Here is a 22,588-nt window from a genome sequence, read left to right as displayed (position 1 = left end):
AGCACTCTGTCAGATCACTGATCTGATAGGAGTGCAGGCTGCTTCACAGTGCCTGCTCTGAGCAGGCTCTGTGAAGCCACCTCCCTCCCTGCAGGACCCGGATCCGCGGCCATCTTGGATCCGGGGCTCGAGCAGGGAGGGAGGTGAGGAGACCCTCGCAGCAACGCGATCACATCGCGTTGCTGCGGGGGGCTCAGGGAAGCCCGCAGGGAGCCCCCTCCCTGCGCGGTGCTTCCCTGCACCGCCGGCACATCGCGATCATCTTTGATCGCGGTGTGCCAGGGGTTAATGTGCCGGGGGCGGTCCGTGACCGCTCCTGGCACATAGTGCCGGATGTCAGCTGCGATAAGCAGCTGACACCCGGCCGCGATCGGCCGCGCTCCCCCCGTGAGCGCGGCCGATCGGCTATGACGTACTATCCCGTCCAGGGTCAGATAAGCCCAGGGCACCTCGACGGGATAGTACGTCTAAGGTCACAGAGGGGTTAAATTTCACCACACTTGGATTTTTTTTCCAGTACACGATATGATAAAACCAATGATGTCATTCAAAAGTACAAGACATCCTGCAAAAAACAAGTCCTCAATCTCAGGACCCAAAAACAGTGCTAGCATTGGATCAAGAAACATGGAACTGCAAGCCTTAAAGGAAAAAAAGTTAAAAAATTATACATACGGCGCCTGGGTGCGGGTCGTATACTCCTTGAATTCTGCATCGTGAATGGTGAAATACGGTCTGAAGTCGCTACAATATTTTAGTGGAGAAATGCACCTGAATATAAAAACATAGAAACAATTAAATGCTTTGGGTTATGTAATCAGCTCAACCTTTAAAAGGACCTTTCTAATCAAAAAGGTATTGTCCAGATTGGACAGCAAGACAAAAACAGACACAAGTTATTTTTTATGTTTGATTTTATGACCGTTTGCTCAAAACATGCAATATAGTTTACTGTATTGACAGCCTGCCTACAGTGTAGCACGGCGGCAGAGGTGTGGGCTTGGTGATACCTACAGTGAGACTCAGGGATGCCTACAGTGAAGTGCTGAGGGTAAGAGATGCCTACAGTGAAGCATGGTGGCAGGAACAGACGGTTATTCCTCAGAAACAAAGGCAGAAGCTGGTGTTTGGTTGGCATCACGTTGGCAGCAGGTTATAACAACCAGAGAGGCTCTATTAAGCACTAAAGACGCTTGTTATGAAGAGGCGAATAATTCTAAGACTGCAGTAGCCAGGAAAAGTGCCTTTTGTTATGAATTTGGAGAAACCAATTGTTATATTACCTTATTTCTGCATTTGGCCAACAATAAAGGGATACTGTGGCAGAAGCAAACCTTATTTGTATGGCCGGCTTCAGCCCTACCGTAAGTACATCCACACTTCTCAACCTCTGAGACTGATGGATAGATAAGAGGACAGACAGACAGATGTGGGTGGAGAAAATCTGCTTCTCATCGGAACGTATGAATACTTACCCAACAAGAGCCAGCACGGTCTCTGAAGACTGAGATGGAGACGGAGCCATGACTACAAGTGGTTCCCCCAATAACACAAGTTCCCAAAGCAACTGAATATGGAAGAAGACTGGTGAGAAGCACCTGAAAAACGCAAAGATCAATATTATGACTTCTACTAAACCTAACCATTTCAAAGAGGTTGTTCTAGAATGATGGGACACAGGCCACAAAATACAATGGTAAAAAGAGGTCAACTTTTGGTATAACGGAACCAGTCTTGGACAAACTCTTCAAAGCTACAACCACATATTGCAATGTACCTGAACTGTTCTAGATCATTACCAAGCTACAATTGTGACAATAACGTACTAAAACCCCAGGGTGCCAAGTACCAAAGACCACAGGATACCAAGTCCCCAAGATACCAAGTACCCAGGATGCCAAGTACCAAAGACCACAGGATACCAAGTCCCCAAGATACCAAGTACCCAGGATGCCAAGTACCAAAGACCCCAGGATACCAAGTCCCCAAGATACCAAGTACCAAGATCCCAGGATACCAAGTTCCCAAGATACCGAGTACCAAGACCCAAGGATACCAAGTCCCCAAGATACCGAGTACCAAGACCCAAGGATACCAAGTCCCCAAGATACCGAGTACCAAGATCCAAGGATACCAAGTCCCCAAGATACCGAGTACCAAGACCCAAGGATACCAAGTCCCCAAGATACCAAGTACCCAGGATGCCAACTACCAAAGACCCCAGGATACCAAGTCCACAAGATACAGAGTACCAAGACCCCAGGATGCCAAGTACCAAGATCCCAGGATACCAAGTTCCCAAGATACCGAGTACCAAGACCCAAGGATACCAAGTTCCCAAGATACCGAGTACCAAGACCCCAGAATGCCAAGTACCAAGACCCCAGGATGCCAAGTTGCCAAGTACCAAAGACCCCAGGATAACAAGTCCCCAAGATACCGAGTACCAATACCCCAGGATAACAAGTACCAAGACCCCAAGATGCCAAGTACCAAACACCCCAGGATACCAAGTACCAAGACCCCAGGATGCCAAGTTGTCAAGTACCAAAGTCTTCAGGATACCAAGCACCAAGACCACAGGATAAAGTTTGACGAAACCCAAAACAGCAGAACACAAGTGTATGGTAAATAGTGAAGAATTTCAGCATTACCTGAACAAATCCACTTCATGGATGGTCGGTAAAGACACTGAGATCTGGGCGTCACTCTGAAAGCGAATTGAAAAACAAAAAAAGGAGAACAAAATTATTAGATCCAAGATGAAATCACTGCTGTAAATTAGCAGAAAGCATTTTAGGGCGGCTTGCGGATAATTATTGTAAACCAAGCTGTCGGGACCTGCTGGGAGTTGTAGTATAACAACAGCTGGAGACTTCCTCAACAGAAGTATGTTAAAGGAGTTTTCCATTTTCAAAACAAAATGGTGCCCAAAATGACTGGATATTAGTAAAAAATGAAAAAACACAGATAAAAGCACTCACCCTCGACGCATCTTACCCTGGTTCTGCCACTGCAGCGATGTCTCAGCTACAGAGCACATCACTGCTGCCGCCAATCACTGAGCTCAGCGGTTCAGGAGATCCACCTCAGTAGAGCGGCTACGCTCAGTGACTGGCTTTAGTGTTACTGTGTTTTGAAGTAGTGACATTGCCACTGTAGATAATGGTCCAGTGGAGGAGAGCTGGTACTGGACCCGGGCATGACGAGCACTTTTTCTTTTATAGCCTCTTGGGAACAACTTTTTTTTTTTTTGTAAGTGGAAAACCCATTTAAGAGTTACAGAGATGAGACTTGTAGTACCTGCTGCGTCATCTCCACTATTTGTGTCGTTCCCGGTTTGTCATGACGAGTCGGAAGCCGCACCTCGAAAAAGATCAGAAGAGATCACACAGGCGGAACTTTGATTTGCTATAGGAACACGCATCGTATTTTATGGCGTAAGTGAGAACGTAAAATGATGAAAATTCTATGGTACCTTTATTACAAGCCCCATAATTGGCAAATGCAGAGTCGTTCCCGGCCCAGGCGGAGGCCATCGGTCAATTTCACTGCAAGCTATAAGCAAGAGACAGGGAGTACAGGAATAACTGCAGAGAACGTCCCCAGGGGTCTAATGCAGAGTCCGCCATTTATTAATTAGCTCGACGTGTGCACGTGAAAGACGGCGAGCGTCATTAATTAACTACGCAGTGTGTAAGATTAGAAAATACAAAAACACAAGTAATCAAGACCTTTCCATCGCTTCTGATAACTGTTAAATATTTTTTCCTCCTCTTTCATGATGGATTTTTTAAAAAAAAAATTCTATTAAAAATGTGAAGTTTTAATATGTTTTTCCATTTTTGATTGCTGGATTTTTTTTCTTCCCTTTTCTAATGTTAAGTGTCGGCTCATTTATAGCAGGTGAGGTCAGGTGCAAAACATGAACTGAAGACTGACTGCTAATCAATATAGTGGAAGGAGCGCGCGTCGTGGTACGTCAAAGGTCGAGAATGTGAGACGTGGGAAATACAACAGCAGTGAGGATGGTTAGCGCCCCCTAATGGTGAGCGAAGCATCAAGGGTGTCCCTCGAGCAAGTTCAGTATCACAATATCCATGGGGCTATTAGGTGGAATAAGGGCTAGTGTTTCACCTTGTGGATTGCACCAAGCCGGCACAGAGAGACTTTTAGCCCACGGGGTATTTATATATGGATATCATCTCTTCAGAGAGAGAAAAAGAACGGGCTTCTACTACCACCACTTGGGGGTAGCAATACTAAAAGTCAATATTGACTCTTTCAAAGGGCCTTTCCACATGACTTGGTGTAAAAAGCCAAAACAGAACCTCTATTTGCTCCATTGTATGGCCTATAAGTCTCCTTACGCTGATTCATTCATTACCTCTTAAAATCCCATTAAAGGCTTCTCACCCAATCAGATCTCCTGCTTTGCACTGATGAGGGAGAAAAACCCCAGAACATGTATGAAAATGGAGTTTCTGGTTTGGCTTCCTACCCCAAATCATGTAACAAAGCTTTTTAAAGGGTCTATATTGATTATTCGGAATCTTAGGTGGCATTTTAGTTTATTTTTTGTCTTCTCTAAAAAGGCGGTTTGTAACTGGGGCTATTAGCGCATGCAGTGAAAGCAGGGTTGTTGGTTTTTTTAATGGGAGATTACAGTACTTCTTTTAGCATCAAGGTCCAGGGTAGATTATAATGGGACACTACATCCGTATACACTAAGGTTGGTCTCAGACGAATGAGTGTTCTCTGACTATTTGCTTGGCTAAACATGCCGGCAATCACCTGATGGAAGAGGAAAATGCTTGTTCATCGAGCGATTGGGTGGTTCATGCTGGTATCAAGGTCATCATTCTCAGCAGCACATTGCCCCATTTAAACAAGATAAGTGCTGCCGATAACGATGATCTGATTAATGATCGTTTTGTGCACATAGAAAGGGAATCTGATCAGCGGTAGGTTATTAAGACGGTTAAGAATGGATTTAGGAAGATCAGGACTTCTTACCTGCTTCCAAGCATGGATCACTCCTCTCAAAATACTCGGGGGCGATCTGCTTCACCACGGTGTGAAAGAAGTTGATGTATGGCAGCTTACTTATCAAAACTAAGGACTGAAAAAAAAGAGAAAGGAACAGCGGTTAGAGCTTTTAAAAAATTAAATAAATTACAATCACCCCCCTCCCCTTTCCATCCCTAAAAAAAAATAATAATAATAAATGAAGAAACCACTGCAATTCTTCTGTAAAGCTCATACTTTTCTGAGCCAATTTTGTCTAATGTTAAAATTAAGCCTGAGAAATATATAAAGAAATTTTCACTTAGTCTCCAGAGCTCAGTCATCTCCTTACAACCAGATGCAGCAGGAGCCTCCCACCACTTTTGCAGGATAAAAGATCACTAATGGCGATGTGTAGAAAGAAGCGGCAACACTCACCGGTCCTATGTGGTCTGAATCCTTTATTAGAAAATTGCAAACAACGGCATCTTCACGGCTACGGGATAACAAGCAAGGAAGGAGGTGAGCAGGATGTGACGACGGCCGTTTCGCCCCGTGGAAGCGCTATTGTCGGCGCGAAACGGCCGTCGTCACATCCTGCTCACCTCCTTCCTTGCTTGTTATCCCGTAGCCGTGAAGATGCCGTTGTTTGCAATTTTCTAATAAAGGATTCAGACCACATAGGACCGGTGAGTGTTGCCGCTTCTTTCTACACATCGCCATTGGTATTTACTTGTCTTCATGCGAGCACCTCTACCTGGTTGTCCGACTCCTGGGATTTGATCATGCACTGAACACACCGCGGTTGATCTTGGAACAGCTGTGCGGCGTCTTTTGTCCTAGATTCATATAAAAGATCACTAACCCCCACCCTTTCACTAAGGAGAAGGTGTGGCTTTATGTTGGCCACCAAATGATTAACCCCTTTATGCTTGGCAGTTTTTCTATAAGACTGACCAATTCTGCATCATATAGAAAACTATGGGACGACTAGATTTCATGTTCATTTCAATTCATTGTCCCTTTAATAAGATAAGTAACATGACTGTATAATTAAATGACACTGAAGTCTACTCAAACTTTTATGATATTTCCATGTAGAATTAGATAACCAAAAGTTAATAAAGAGTTTAAGCGTTATGTCCAACTGGGCAATCTAAAGGAAAGGTAACAACTTGCTGATCAAAGGGGGTCCTCACTACTGAGATTCTGAGAACAGGGCTCTGAAATACCCCCATTACGGTACCCATATACCTTCAATTGTTGTCAGCCAAACACTAATTCGCCCAACAGATGTATAAGGGGAACATGGAAGGGATACAGCAGAACAGCTTAGGTTGGCTGATCGAGCGCATAAATTCATACTAACTGATCCTCATCTTCCCCAACATCTCCTGTCGAGGAAGATTCAGGAGACCTCCATATGTTGCTTGGTTGACTAGGCTACCAGCCACCTTGACCGAGCAAGCAAAGTGCCTACTGTACAGTAAACAAAGATCTAAAGCTGGCCGGATGGCTGGAGCACACAATCCGACCAGCTCTGCTGTCCCCGTAGTCAAAGAATGGGAGAGGGCATAGTTCAACCCAAAGGGGCAACCATGTAATTGGTCCGACCTGTTAGGCTTCAGGAGCACAGAAGTCGAGAGGCAGAAGAGCAGTGAGCTCCTGAAGATGACAAGTCAGAACAACCCAGTATCAAGAAAAAAAAAAAAAACTCTGCTATCTGTCTTTTTCTGAGCTCCCCTTAGCTGATTTAGGACCACAGACCACATCAAAGTTGAATGTGCAGGAAACACATAGCCTGGAAAAGCCAAAAAGGGCAAAATGTTTCATCGATTTCAATAGCATAAACGATCTTTAGCCCAAAATACATGCAATTAAGAAAAAAAAAAATGACGATAAAAACTTTACAACAGACAAAAATGGCATACAGAAACGCAAATTACCGCGCAATTATTTCTATACATCTTGACTCCACAGTCACCCTCAGCTCCTGAGAAGAAACGGACCAGCGCCTCCTCGGCACAGCTGATGGGTAAATAATTACCTTTTGAAAATAGCCTCTCTTCAATGTCTTATCTCGGACTTGTCGGAAATAGACATAACCATAGAAACAAGACGGATCTTTCTGCAAAAGTTACAAATGAGTAGTAAGAAAAACATCCGCACTCTTATCTTACATACCCAATTGTGGATAATTGGACATTTTATAAAGAGGCACAGAAGAGAAAGACGAAAAAAGGGAAAGGAGGAAAAGCGACAAAAAGGGAAAGGTGGAAAAGAGACAAAAAAAGGAAAGGGTGAAAGACAAAAAAGGGAAAGGGGAAAGGGATAAAAAAAGCAAAGGGGAAAGGGACAAAAAAGCAAAGGGGAAAGGGGATCAAAGGAGGGAAAGACAAAAAAGCAAAGGAGGAAAAGAGACAAAAAAGGAAAGGGTGAAAGACAAAAAAGGGAAAGGGGAAAGAGACAAAAAAGGGAAAGGGAGAAAAAGCAAAAGAGGGAAAGACAAAAGGAGGGAAAGACAAAAAAGAAAAGGAGGTTAAAGACAAAAAAGCAAAGGAGGGAAAGGCAAAAAAGCAAAGGAGGGAAAGACAAAAAGCAAAGGATGGAAAGACAAAAAAAGGGAAAGGGAAAAGAGACAAAACAAGGGAAAGGGTGAAAGACAAAAAGGAAAGGGGTTAAGAGACAAAAAAGATGAAGGGGGAGATAAAAAAGGGAAAGGGACAAAAAAGCAAAGGAGGGAAAGACACAAAAGCAAAAGAGGGAAAGCGACAAAAGCAAAGGAGGGAAAGCGAGAAAAGCAAAGGAGGGAAAGCGGGAAAAGCAAAGGAGGGAAAGCGAGAAAAGCAAAGGAGGGAAAGAGACAAAAAAGCAAAGGTGGGAAAGAGACAAAAAAGCAAAGGAGGGAAAGAGACAAAAGCAAAGGAGGGAAAGAGACAAAAGCAAAGGGGGTAAAGAGACAAAAACGCAAGGAGGGAAAGAGACAAAAAAGGGAAAGGGGAAAAGAGACAAAAAAGAGAAATGAGGGATACAAAAAAGGAAAGGGACAAAAAAAGCAAAAGAGGGAAAGAGACAAAAAAGGAAGGAGGACAAAGAGGAAAAATATTGATTCTGACACCAACTGGTTCTCTACTGGTCTGTACCTCCTATTGCAGCGGGTGGTTGGGTGAGGGCTGGCAACTATTGCATATTTTTTTTATACCCATCCTGATCCTTTTGGAAAAAGTTTTTACTGTCATTCAAAATAGGAGATCGCTGCCTATTAAATCTACAGATAACCACAGGAATTATTCTCACTGACAGAATAAAAATAAATAAATAAAAAATCTACAATAACTCAATATTTTACTTTTTTTCATAAGTGCAATTTAATTTCCTATCTGATGCTTGTTACTTTTCTGGAACATTTCCAGTCTGACTCACAATATTCCAACCCCACACAATGATGTCACATATGGCCTATATAAGACCATATCACCGCCATGATGGTAACATTTGTCTATTTGTTAAATATCTTATTATGAAATTATCAGTAAAACAGGTGGGAGACCTTCATTCGTAGACCTCTATTTGGAGAACAGATATAAAAAGCGTCTATGGAGGATCGGTAAAGCCATAAATTACATGGACAGCAAACTGATGTGACTATGAAATATGTGTCATGCTTTTTATTTTCCGGTGGTGACGCTGCAGGATAGTTGAATACTCTATGGGTGCGGAGACCTCCCATCAGTCGCCGATGATCCCCATCTTCAGAGCGACAGAGGGGGAATGCCACCAAGCCATAGAAATAGACAAAACCGTAAGGAGCTGATAGAACACAGCGAGAGCAAATATGTCCGGCTTATCGGGTCTATTTGTCCCGTCATCATGTAGATAAGTGATAACATTCTGGTCATTGGGGATTGCATCACCGCTCGTGGAGTCTTAAGGTACCGTCACACTGAACGATATCGCTAGCGATCCGTGACGTTGCAGCGTCCTGGATAGCGATATCGTTCAGTTTGACACACAGCAGCGATCAGGATCCTGCTGTGATGTCGTTGGTCGCTGCAGAAAGTCCAGAACTTTATTTCGGCGCTGGACTTCCTGCAGACATCGCTGAATCGGCGTGTGTGACGCCGATTCAGCGATGTCTTCGCTGGTGACCAGGGTAAACATCGGGTTACTAAGCGCAGGGCCGCGCTTAGTAACCCGATGTTTACCCTGGTTACCATCGTAAAAGTAAAAAAAAAACACTACATACTTACCTTCCGCTGTCTGTCCCCCGCTGTGCTTCTCTGCACTGTCAGGGCCGGCCAGCCGGAAAGCAGAGCGGTGACGTCACCGCTCTGCTTTCCGGCCGCTGTGCTCACAGCCAGAGCAGAGAAGCTCAGCGCCGGGGGACAGACAGCGGAAGGTAAGTATGTAGTGTTTGTTTTTTTACTTTTACGATGGTAACCAGGGTAAACATCGGGTTACTAAGCGCGGCCCTGCACTTAGTAACCCGATGTTTACCCTGGTTACCGGCATCGTTGGTCGCTGGAGAGCTGTCTGTGTGACAGCTCTCCAGCGACCAAACAGCGACGCTGCAGCGATCGACATCGTTGTCGGTATCGCTGCAGCGTCGCTTAGTGTGACGGTACCTTTACAGTGCCCATTATCTGGTTCAATGGGGGTCCCAGCAATAAATTTAATGCTAGAGATAGATGAGTGAAAAGCCTAAGTTTAAATTCGGCATTCACTAAAATTTCCCCAGGAAATCACATCATTCGGGCCTCCGTCACTGCCCGTTTTCACCAGGCGCCGCGCCGCTACGTGGGACACCACACCCGTTATTGCCACTCGAGACGTGCGATGGTCATGGAAGTAACAGAAGCCCGGACCGAAAAAGGCAAAAGAGAGGAGCAGGACGGTCACGGAAAGGCGAGTATAACAGTTTATTGTTTATTAACCCCTTTCCAGCCATCTGAATAAGACAGATGCGCTCACATAAAACTTTTGAGGTTTTTTTTTTTTTTAATCATTAATAATACAAGTAACCAAACCTTTAAATAAACCGGAGAGTCTCTGTCCATTTGATCCAAGACACAATGAAGAGAGGACTTCCTGCCGGCCGACTGCCGGAATCTGAAGCAAAACTGTGTGTCCCCCAGGCAGCCTTTAAATTAAAAAAAAAAAAAGGAAAAAAAAGCAAAATATATTAGTTTAACCCCAGTCAGCCGCTGGGATGTGTGCTCATTAAAGGAGATAAAACACTGGGACGCCCAAGAGCCAACACATTAAGGAGACGACAAAAAAATAAAATAAATAGAAAATAAAAAAAGAAGTCAATCTTCAGGTTTGTGCAAGCGCCGTCTGGAAACTGCAGAACCGTCCCTGTGACCGTCGCGGCTTCTGTGCTCTGATCAGACGAGAGGACATTATGGAAACTACTATATTATGTGAAGCCGGTCTACACTGTCCGATAATTGTGAACATGTGCTGCCAGGAAGGCTCTTTTCTCGATAATCGCGAGGTCGAACCACCCAATGAGCGAGCGCAAGTTATTTTCTACATTGTTTTAACAAAACAAAAAATAGTTTGCGGCAGCACATCATGCTGCCGAGAACAAATGCAGCCAATACGCCCTGAACACTATTATGGATCATTCTGTGCACACCGGTAGTGCACTCACCCCGTCAACACTCATTTAATGCTGCAGGTTCGCCTAGTGTAAACCCATTGTCACAGGGTTACCGCAACAGAGAGGAGTCAGAAGACCGCAGTGTCTGAGTGCTCCTACTCCTGCGCTGAAAAGAAGTACTTCACCTTCTTTTTAAATGGCTGAGCTCGGTTAGCCACTAGTATCCCCTATATAATCAGGGTCCTGATTGAAACCCATGTCAGAGCTAGCTTATGCTGCATGGCTTGGAGGAGAGGTGTTTATATGAGAAGGAGTTACCTGTGACTGATGCATGGGTTTGCAAGTGTGAGAATTCCCTTCCCTTTTCTAACTTTGGTTTTGTCCCATCCTCCACTCATGTTGCCTTGTTCGGTGTGTTTGTGTACTGAGGTGAACAGAGCCCCTCTTCCCTAGGTGGGGGAAGAGAACAGACGGAGGGCTAAGTCAAAAGATAAGGCAAGGGTGGCAGCCCCGGCATCTTCACCTTCAGAAGAATCCCGTAGAATAGGACGAGCTAGGGCCCCCCTAGTTTTAGGGACAGGGAAGGAGCCCCTGGTCCCGGGTCACCCGACAGCTGAGTAGTGACACCCACCCTAAGACATTTAAAAGGGGTTATCAAAGCCAAATACAATCCTAACTGGGGACTTAAACCTCTGAAAATAACCTGTTCTACAGCTCAGGACCATCCGAAAGCGAAATTAAAGGGAACTGTTATGACCTTGTGGTCAGGACAATAATGGACTTGGTGGTTAAGAGCACACGGAATGACCTGGTAGTTACTGATAATAAAGGACGAGCTCTGGGATGTGGGAACTCTGCTGACCGCAATCCCTAATCCTATCACACACACTAGAAATAGCCGTGGATTGCTCCTAACGCTCCCTATGCAACTCGGCACAGCCTAAGAAACTAGCTAGCCCTGAAGATAGAAAAATAAAGCCTACCTTGCCTCAGAGAAATTCCCCAAAGGAAAAGGCAGCCCCCCACATATAATGACTGTGAGTAAAGATGAAAATACAAACACAGAGATGAAATAGATTTAGCAAGGTGAGGCCCGACTTACTGAACAGACCGAGGATAGAAAAGCCGTAGTTACTCACCGATAACGGTGTTTCTCGGTGCCCATGACAGCACTACGGAGAGAGGGGATCCGCCCTTCAGGGACAGGAAACCTACAGATAAAAGAGCGGTACCTCTCCCTCGCATCAGTTGGTTTACAGAGCATCGGAGGACCTCCAGGTTAGTTTACAACAGAGAAAAAATCATATTACAACATTTCTTAAAAGAGGAACCCCGTGCCTATACTCATACTATATACACTATATAAATTATATGTAATTAAAGGTGCTCACTGCACACGTGATGGGAGGGAATAAGCGAGTGCTGTCATGGGCTCCGAGAAACACCGTTATCGGTGAGTAACTACGACTTTCTCGGTCTCCCATGACAGCACTACGGAGAGAATTGCAGAGACTAAGCTTAGGGAGGGACCACCGCCTCGAGAACCCTTCGTCCGAAGGTTAAGTCAGACACAGAGGCTAGATTTAATCTATAGTGTCTAAAAAAGGTCGATGGTGATGACCAGGTGGCCGCTTTACAGATTTGCTCTATTGATACCTCTGACCTCTCAGCCCATGAGGTAGCTACTGCTCTTGTGGAATGTGCTCTTATACCATCTGGGATCTCATTCCCCGAGGATGAATATGCCAAGACTATCGCCTCCTTTATCCACCTCGCCAAAGTACCCTTGGATGCCCGAAATCCTTTTCTGGGACCCTGGAAACAGACAAACAGAGAGCCTTCCTTCCTATACTCTCTGGTGGAATCTAAATATTGGATTAGGCACCTTCTGACGTCTAGATTATGGAAGTTCTGCTCGTTCTCATTTTTTGGATTTGGACAAAAGGATGGCAGGGAGACTTCTTGTGACCTATGGAATTTTGATGCCACTTTTGGCAAATAGGCCGGGTCAGGTCTAAGAGTGACTCTATCATCTAATATTTTAGTGAAGGGTGGATTAGAGGATAAGGCTTGAATGTCACTTATTCTGCGTGCGGATGTTAACGCTACCAAGAGAATGGTTTTAAGTGATAGAGTTTTAATGGGAATCGTCTCTATGGGTTCGAATGGAGGACCCGTTAACGCCGAGAGGACTAAATTTAAGTCCCATGAGGGCACTTTCTGAGCGACTAATGGCTTTGATCTTGTCACCGCCTTAACAAATCTAATTATCCATGGGTTGGCCGCAATATTATGATTATAGAGTGCTCCTAGAGCTGCTATTTGTACTTTAAGAGTACTAACCGACAACCCCTGTTCCAGACCTTTTTGTAGGAACTCCAGTATTTTAGGAATTGAGGGCCCATCTTAGACTTTTACTTTGGAGACAGACAGAAATTTTTTCCAAGTTTTCCCATATATTCTAGTAGTGATGGGTTTTCTACTTTTTAACAACGTGGTGACTAAGTTATCTGAGAAACCCCTTTCTTTTAATAGTCCCCGTTCAAAAACCAGGCTGTCAAATGTAAGTTCGATTCCTGTGGGTGGAAGATCGGCCCTTGATGTAGAAGGTCTGGTATATTCGGCAGGACCCATGGGTCCGAGACCGAAAGCATCCTCAGCCAGGAGAACCACGTCCTTTTTGGCCAGAACGGGGCTATGAGGATCATTTTCACTTTGTCCTCTCTGACTTTCCGAATGACTGCCGGGATCAGAATAGTTGGAGGAAAAGCATAAGTTAATTTTTGAGTCCACGGAATCATAAAGGCATCTAGAGCCTGTGGATTCCCTACCGGGTTCAGTGAGCAGAATTTGTTCACCTTTTTGTTTTTGTAATTGGCGAATAGATCTATTGTCGGTGCTCCCCACTTTTTGTGATCTGATCGTAGATGGATTGGTTTAGGGACCACTCGCCTTGTTTTAACAGCGATCGACTCAGGTAATCTGCTCTCTCGTTGTTTGAACCCTGAATGTGTAGCGCAGAGAGGGATAGTAGATTTTCTTCTGCAAGGTTGAAAATTTTGGCTGAAGAACTCATGAGTGCCTGAGACCTTGTTCCTCCCTGGTGATTTATATACGCTACAGTCACTTTGTTGTCCGAAAAGATTCGGACATGATGTCCCTGAATATAGGTCAGAAAAGAAAGAAGAGCCTGAAGCACTGCCCAAAGTTCTTTTTGATTTGAGGATGCTGATATTTCCTGAACTGACCAGGTTCCCTGAGCCACTCTGTCCCCCATGTGAGCCCCCCACCCTGTGGGACTCGCATCGGTTGTTATCACCCGGGATATTTGTGTCACCCAAGGAACTCCCTTTGATAAGTTTTGGCTCTCTGCCCACCAACGAAGGGAATGAATAACTGAGGAATTCAGGGTGATTCGACTTTCCAATTTGTCTTTTAGTATTGACTGCCATTCGAGTACGTGCCACTGAAGTTCTCTTGTGTGGAACTGTGCGAAAGGTATCGCTGGTAGGCATGAGGACAGAGAGCCTAGTAGTGACATTGCTCTCCTTAGAGTCATGGAAGGATGGTGAAAGGTTCGCGCTATCATGGCTAATATGTTGTCTTTTTTGGGGTTTGGAAGTCGGCATTCTTGAACCCAGGAGTCTAATGTCAGACCTAGGAACTCCTGTACTTGACAGGGTTCCAACTTTGATTTTTTTAAGTTTATGAGCCACCCCAAGTCCGTCAAGATAGTCATTACCCGGTCCCTCTGTTCTTTGCAACTTTGGGCCGAGTTGCTTACGATGAGAAAGTCGTCTAGGTAAGGGACTATTAATATATTTTGTTCCCTTATGTGGGCCATCATTTCCGCTATTACCTTCGTGAATATTCGAGGAGCTATAGAGATTCCGAACGGAAGAGCTCTGTACTGAAAAAATCTTAATTGTCCTTTTATGGGAACTGCCAATCTCAGGAATTTTTGAGACTGATTGTGGATGGGCACATGATAATATGCATCGGTTAGGTCTATCACGACCATGTAGCAATTCGGAAACAGGATTTTTATGGTGGACTTTATTGTTTCCATTTTGAATTTGTAATTTTTTACGTATTTGCTCAGGTTTTTTAGATTTATAATGGTCCGAAAGGACCCGTCGGGTTTTGGTACTAAAAAAAGAGGAGAGAAAAACCCTTCTCCTACTTCCTGAGGAGGGATTTCTTGAATCACAGATTTTTGCAGTAGGGAAATAATTTCTTTCTATAAAGCTCCTTGTTCTGCCACTGAAGATCTTATTTTCGTTTCTATGTACTTCCGGGGAGGAAAAGAAATAAAATCTATTTTTAGACCGTACTGTATGATGTTTAGAATCCAGGTGTTGTTGGATATTTTCTTCCAGGCGGGAAGGAATGATGTGAGTCTTCCCCCTACCGTAGGCACAATGTCATTTGGAGGGTTTTTTGTCGCGAGAGGTGTTGCCAAAGAGGTAACCTCTATCCCTTCTCCTGCCTTCTTCCCATTTATTCTGCTCCCTGGGGGGTCTGCGGCGGAAAAATCTCCGATTACGAAAGGACTGCCTGAATGGGGCTGGGCCCAGATTTGGAAACCCCTTCTTTTTGTCTCCTGCTTTTTGGAGGATGTCATCCAGGGTCTCTCCAAACAGAAAATTTCCTTCACACGGAATAGAACATAGCTTTAGCTTTGTCTGGAGATCCCCAGGCCAGCTTTTGAGCCATAAGGTTCTTCTGGCTGCGTTGGAGAGAGCAGCGGCCTTAGATGTTAACCGCACGGAGTCTGCCGAGGAGTCCGCCAGGAATGCTGCTGCTGCTCTAATTGCAGGGATAGAATCCAGTAATTTATTCCTGGGTAGCCCGTCTCTAAATTGACTCTATAATTGATCAATCCACACCATCAGAGATCTGGATGTGCAGGTAGCCGCAACAGTAGGCCTCAAGCTACCCCCAGCCGATTCCCATGCCCCTTTAAGAAATGTGTCTGCTTTCTTATCTAAAGGGTCTCTGAGGGTACCCATGTCCTCGAACGGGAGCGCAAATTTTTTCAAGGCTTTTGCCACCGCTACATCCAACTTTGGTGCCTTATCCCAGGAAGTGGATGCGTCATCTTCGAAGGGATACTTCCTTTTAAGCGAGGGCACCGAAGAGTTTCTCCTATCTGGTTTTTCCCATTCTTTTTTAATTAGGGATTGGACATTGGGATTTTAAGGAAAGGTTTTCCGTTTTTTTTGTCCCAAGCCACCAAACATTACGTCTTGGGCTGTTTTGTCAGGTTTAGGCTCCTCCACCCCCATAGTAGCCCTAACGGCTCTCACTAAGGCATCCACTTCCTCGAGTGGAAAACAATGTCGGCCTGAATCTTCCTCGGAGGAGGATAGGGAGGAGTCAGAATCGTCCGAATCTGCATCTTCAGATGAGGATCGGACAGAGTGGGATTGTACTGTTTCCTTTACTTTATCTTTTCCTTTTTTGGAGGAAGATACAGCATTCTGAACCTCAGATCTAATAATATTTTTTAGCTCTGATGCAAAGTCGGGAGTCTCCTCACATAGCACACGCTGGATACATGATTTACAAAGCTTTTTGTCCCAGGCTACTGGTAAAGCTTTGTCACAGATGGGGCAGGATTTGTTTTTCCTTTTCTCCAACTTCTTATTTCCCTATTAAGGGAGAAGAGGGAGCCCTATTATAATATATACATTCATGAAGATCAACTCACCATTCGGACGTGCAGGCAGTTACCGGTTCTGGAGGGGGCCCTGGGTCTGGAATGGAAGGTTCCCGAGGAGGTGAATTAGTCTTCGCAGCAGACCTGCTGCGCTGTGTAGAACGGCTGCTAGACCCACTCCTAGCGCTCTTAGGGTCTGTCTTCTTATGGTGCTGCTGCCTCGGCTGCAGCTCCTGTGGATCGCTGTCTTCCATGATTTACAGGGAGATGGTGCGACAACTATGTGTGCACCATCTCCCTATTTGTATTTGGCGCCACCTCCGGCGTTCCCCGCACTTCCGGTCCTGCGTCACGTCCTCCAGGGAGAAGAGAAGCTACCGCGCATGCGCACGGCGATGACCCGGAAGTCCTGCCGCATTTCCGGAGCGGCGGCCATCTTAGTACACCCGGAGCGTGCGCTTATCGGCACAGGAGCTCCGGGTGATCCAGCGCCCCTTCCTCTCATCAGAATCGGCGGCGTTCTCCCTCCGCTCACCCTGAAGAACCCCTCGGTTCCAGCGGTGGCGGCTTCGGGAGCCGGACAAGCCGCGGCAGGAGCCTCCTCGCTGCCGGAACTCGACCGCCCGGTCCATCGGTCTTCATAACAGGTACCACCGGAAAGAGGTTCCCTGTTCAGGGACAGGAAACCAACTGATGCGAGGGAGAGGTACCGCCCTTTTATCTGTAGGTTTCCTGTCCCTGAAGGGCGGATCCCCTCTCTCCGTAGTGCTGTCATGGGAGACCGAGAAAGGTAGCTTTGCGGTCAGCACAAAAACCTACAAAGACCACGCAGAGGGGGCAAAAAGACCCTCCGCACCGACTCACGGTGCGGAGGCGCTCCCTCTGCGTCCCAGAGCTTCCAGCAAGCAAGACAACAACAAAAAAGCAAGCTGGACAGAAAAATAGCAAACCAGAGAAAAACAGGCAGGCACTTAGCTTCTACTGGGAAGACAGGTCACAAGAACGATCCAGGAGTGAACAAGACCAATACTGGAACATTGACAGGTGGCATGGAGCAAAGATCTAAGTGGAGTTAAATAGAGCAGCAGCTAACGAATTAACCTCGTCACCTGTGGAAGGAAACTCAGAAACACCCACAGCCACCAGAGGAATTCCATGGATAGAACCAGCCGAAGTACCATTCATGACCACAGGAGGGAGCCCGACAACAGAATTCACAACAGTACCCCCCCCTTGAGGAGGGGTCACCGAACCCTCACCAGAGCCCCCAGGCCGACCAGGATGAGCCAAATGAAAGGCACGAACCAGATCGGCAGCATGAACATCAGAGGCAAAAACCCAGGAATTATCTTCCTGACCATAACCCTTCCACTTGACCAGGTACTGGAGTTTCCGTCTCGAAATACGAGAATCCAAAATCTTCTCCACCACATACTCCAACTCCCCCTCAACCAACACCGAGGCAGGAGGATCAACGGATGGAACCACAGGCGCCACGTATCTCCGCAATAACGACCTATGGAACACATTATGGATGGCAAAAGAAGCAGGAAGGGCCAAACGAAATGACACAGGATTGATAACCTCAGAAATCTTATACGGACCAATGAAATGAGGCTTAAACTTAGGAGAGGAAACCTTCATTGGAACATAACGAGACGACAACCAAACCAAATCCCCAACACGAAGTCGGGGACCCACACAGCGCCGGCGGTTAGCGAAACGTTGAGCCTTCTCCTGGGACAATGTCAAATTGTCCACCACATGAGTCCAAATCTGCTGCAACCTATCCACCACAGTATCTACACCAGGACAGTCCGAAGACTCAACCTGCCCTGAAGAGAAGCGCGGATGGAAACCACTATTGCAGAAAAACGGCAAAACCAAAGTAGCCGAGCTGGCCCGATTATTAAGGGCGAACTCAGCCAACGGCAAAAAGGACACCCAATCATCCTGATCAGCAGAAACAAAGCATCTCAGATATGTTTCCAAAGTCTGATTAGTTCATTCGGTTTGGCCATTTGTCTGAGGATGGAAAGCCGAGGAAAAAGACAAATCAATGCCCATCCTAGCACAAAAAGATCGCCAAAACCTCGAAACAAACTGAGAACCTCTGTCAGAAACGATGTTCTCCGGGATACCATGTAAACGAACCACATGCTGGGAAAATAATGGCACCAAATCAGAGGAGGAAGGCAATTTAGACAAAGGTACCAAATGGACCATCTTAGAAATCGATCACAAACCACCCAAATGACCGACATCTTTTGAGAGACGGGGAGATCCGAAATAAAATCCATAGAAATATGCGTCCAGGGCCTCTTCGGGACCGGCAAAGGCAAAAGCAACCCACTGGCACGAGAACAGCAGGGCTTAGCCCGAGCACAAGTCCCACAGGACTGCACAAAAGAACGCACATCCCGTGACAAAGACGGCCACCAAAAGGATCTAGCCACCAAATCTCTGGTACCAAAGATTCCAGGATGCCCAGCCAACACTGAACAATGAATCTCAGAGATAACTCTACTAGTCCATCTATCAGGGACAAACAGTTTCTCCGCTGGGCAACGGTCAGGTCTATCAGCCTGAAATTTTTGCAGCACCCGCCGCAAATCAGGGGAGATGGCAGACAAAATTAACCCCTCTTTGAGAATACCCGCCGGCTCAGGAACACCCGGAGAGTCAGGCACAAAACTCGTTGACATGGCATCAGCCTTCACATTCTTAGAGCCCGGAAGGTACGAAACCACAAAATCAAAACGGGAGAAAAATAATGACCATCAAGCCTGTCTCGGATTCAACCGTTTGGCAGACTCAAGATAAGTCAAATTCTTGTGATCTGTCAAGACCACCACGCGATGCTTGGCTCCTTCAAGCCAATGACGCCACTCCTCGAATGCCCACTTCATGGCCAACAACTCTCGATTACCAACATCATAATTGCGCTCAGCAGGCGAAAACTTTCTAGAAAAGAAAGCACATGGCTTCATCACCGAGCCATCAGAACTTCTTTGCGACAAAACAGCCCCAGCTCCAATCTCAGAAGCATCAACCTCAACCTGAAACAGAAGTGAAACATCTGGCTGGCACAACACAGGGGCAGAAGAAAAACGACGCTTCAACTCCCGAAAAGCCTCCACAGCTGCAGAAGACCAATTGACCACATCAGCACCCTTCTTGGTCAAATCAGTCAACGGTTTAGCAACAGTAGAAAAATTAGCGATGAAGCGCCGATAAAAATTAGCAAAGCCCAGGAACTTTTGCAGGCTCTTCACAGATGTCGGCTGAGTCCAATCGTAAATGGCCTGGACTTTAACAGGGTCTATTTCGATAGTAGAAGGGGAAAAAATGAACCCCAAAAATGAAACCTTCTGAACTCCAAAGAGACACTTTGACCCCTTCACAAACAAGGAATTCGCACGAAGTTCCTGGAACACCATTCTGACCTGCTTCACATGAGACTCCCAATCATCCGAAAAGACCAAAATATCATCCAAATACACAATCAGGAATTTATCCAGGTACTCTCGGAAGATGTCATGCATAAAGGACTGAAATACTGATGGAGCATTGGAAAGCCCGAATAGCATAACCAGGTACTCAAAATGGCCCTCGGGCGTATTGAATGCTGTTTTCCATTCATCGCCTTGTTTAATACGCACAAGATTATACGCCCCTCGAAGATCTATCTTGGTGAACCAACTAGCCCCCTTAATACGAGCAAACAAATCAGATAGCAACGGCAAAGGATACTGAAATTTGACTGTAATTTTATTGAGAAGGCGGTAATCAATACAAGGTCTCAAAGAACCATCCTTCTTGGCCACAAAAAAGAACCCTGCTCCTAACGGTGATGACGACGGGCGAATATGGCCTTTCTCTAAGGATTCCTTTATAAAACTCTGCATAGCGGCGTGTTCTGGCACAGATAAATTGAACAATCGGCCCTTAGGAAACTTACTACCAGGAATCAAATTAATTGCACAATCGCAATCCCTATGAGGAGGTAGGGCACTGGCTTTGGGCTCATCAAATACATCCCGATAATCCGACAAAAACTCTGGAACTTCAGAAGGAGTGGAAAACGAAATAGACAAAAATGGAACATCACCATGTACCCCCTGGCAACCCCAGCTGGACACAGACATAGATTTCCAGTCCAATACTGGATTATGGACCTGTAGCCATGGCAACCCCAAAACGACCACATCATGCAGATTATGCAACACCAGAAAGCGGATATCCTCCTGATGTGCAGGAGCCATGCACATGGTCAATTGGGTCCAGTACTGACGCTTATTCTTAGCCAAAGGCGTAGCATCAATTCCTCTCAATGGAATAGGATACTGCAAGGGCTCCAAGAAAAAACCACAGCGCCTGGCAAAGTCCAAGTCCATCAAATCCAGGGCAGCGCCTGAATCCACAAATGCCATAACAGAATAGGATGACAAAGAGCAAATCAGAGTAACGGACAATAGAAATTTAGACTGTACAGTACCAATGGTGGCAGACCTAGCGAACCGCTTAGTGCGCTTAGGACAATCGGAGATAGCATGAGTGGAGTCACCACAGTAAAAACACAGCCCATTCCGACGTCTGTGTTCTTGCCGTTCAGCTCTGGTCAAAGTCCTATCACATTGCATAGGCTCAGGCCCATGCTCAGATAGTACCGCCAAATGGTGCACAGCTTTGCGCTCACGCAAGCGTCGATCGATCTGAATGGCCAAAGACATAGACTCATTCAGACCAGCAGGCATGGGAAATCCCACCATGACATCCTTAAGGGCTTCAGAGAGACCCTTTCTGAAGATCGCTGCCAGGGCACATTCATTCCACTGAGTGAGCACAGACCACTTTCTAAACTTCTGACAATATGTCTCCGCTTCATCCTGACCCTGACACAGAGCCAGCAAGATTTTCTCTGCCTGATCCACTGAATTAGGTTCGTCATAAAGCAATCCAAGCGCCAGGAAAAACGCATCAACATCACGCAATGCCGGATCCCCTGGCACAAGGGAAAATGCCCAGTCTTGAGGGTCACCACGCAACAAAGAAATAATGATCTTTACTTGTTGAACAGGGTCACCTGAGGAGCGAGGTTTCAAGGCAAGAAACAATTTACAATTATTTTTGAAATTCAAGAACTTAGATCTATCACCAAAAAACAAATCAGGAATAGGAATCCTAGGCTCTGACATCGGATTCTGAACCACAAAATCTTGAATGTTTTGTACACTTATAGTGAGATTATCCATCAAAGAGGACAGACCTTGAATGTCCATGTCTACACCTGTGTTCTGAACCACCCAGATGTAAAGGGGAAAAGAGAGACAAAACACACTGCAAAGAAAAAAAAAATGGTCTCAGAACTTCTCTTATCCCTCTATTGAGATGCATTAGTACTTTGGGCCACCTGTACTGTTATGACCTGGTGGTCAGGACAATAATGGACCTGGTGGTTAAGAGCACACGGAATGACCTGGTAGTTACTGATAATAAAGGACGAGCTCTGGGACGTGGGAACTCTGCTGACCGCAATCCCTAATCCTATCACACACACTAGAAATAGCCGTGGATTGCTCCTAACGCTCCCTATGCAACTCGGCACAGCCTAAGAAACTAGCTAGCCCTGAAGATAGAAAAATAAAGCCTACCTTGCCTCAGAGAAATTCCCCAAAGGAAAAGGCAGCCCCCCACATATAATGACTGTGAGTAAAGATGAAAATACAAACACAGAGATGAAATAGATTTAGCAAAGTGAGGCCCGACTTACTGAACAGACCGAGGATAGAAAAGGTAGCTTTGCGGTCAGCACAAAAACCTACAAAAAGACCACGCAGAGGGCGCAAAAAGACCCTCCGCACCGACTCACGGTGCGGAGGCGCTCCCTCTGCGTCCCAGAGCTTCCAGCAAGCAAGACAACAACAAAAAAGCAAGCTGGACAGAAAAATAGCAAACCAGAGAAAAACAGGCAGGCACTTAGCTTCTACTGGGAAGACAGGTCACAAGAACGATCCAGGAGTGAACAAGACCAATACTGGAACATTGACAGGTGGCGTGGAGCAAAGATCTAAGTGGAGTTAAATAGAGCAGCCAGCTAACGAATTAACCTCGTCACCTGTGGAAGGAAACTCAGAAACACCCACAGCCACCAGAGGAATTCCATGGATAGAACCAGCCGAAGTACCATTCATGACCACAGGAGGGAGCCCGACAACAGAATTCACAACAGGGAACCTGTCACCCCCGCCTGGCGTTTTTAACTAAAAGACACCTTATGCGGCACTAATACTGCATTCTGTGACGGTGGCTCT

The 22,588-nt window shown here is 45.8% G+C and overlaps 1 protein-coding gene across 1 annotated transcript in view; it reads right to left on the bottom strand.

Annotated features, from left to right (window-relative positions):
• The window catches only part of DENND6A (DENN domain containing 6A), a 67,049-nt gene that overhangs the window by 35,417 nt on the left and 9,044 nt on the right, over window positions 1-22,588 (bottom strand). The window contains exons 4-11 of the mRNA XM_069736673.1: window positions 10,035-10,147; window positions 7,055-7,135; window positions 5,017-5,122; window positions 3,479-3,558; window positions 3,304-3,366; window positions 2,655-2,710; window positions 1,476-1,598; window positions 676-771 (exon numbers count right to left, since the gene is read on the bottom strand). Coding sequence (XP_069592774.1) covers window positions 676-771; window positions 1,476-1,598; window positions 2,655-2,710; window positions 3,304-3,366; window positions 3,479-3,558; window positions 5,017-5,122; window positions 7,055-7,135; window positions 10,035-10,147 — 718 coding nt within the window. The remainder of the gene's footprint in view (window positions 1-675; window positions 772-1,475; window positions 1,599-2,654; window positions 2,711-3,303; window positions 3,367-3,478; window positions 3,559-5,016; window positions 5,123-7,054; window positions 7,136-10,034; window positions 10,148-22,588) is intronic.

Source organism: Ranitomeya imitator, chromosome 8 (assembly GCF_032444005.1).
Source record: "Ranitomeya imitator isolate aRanImi1 chromosome 8, aRanImi1.pri, whole genome shotgun sequence".
Taxonomy (NCBI): Eukaryota; Metazoa; Chordata; class Amphibia; order Anura; family Dendrobatidae; genus Ranitomeya; species Ranitomeya imitator.
This window is presented reverse-complemented; position numbering and strand designations above follow the sequence as displayed.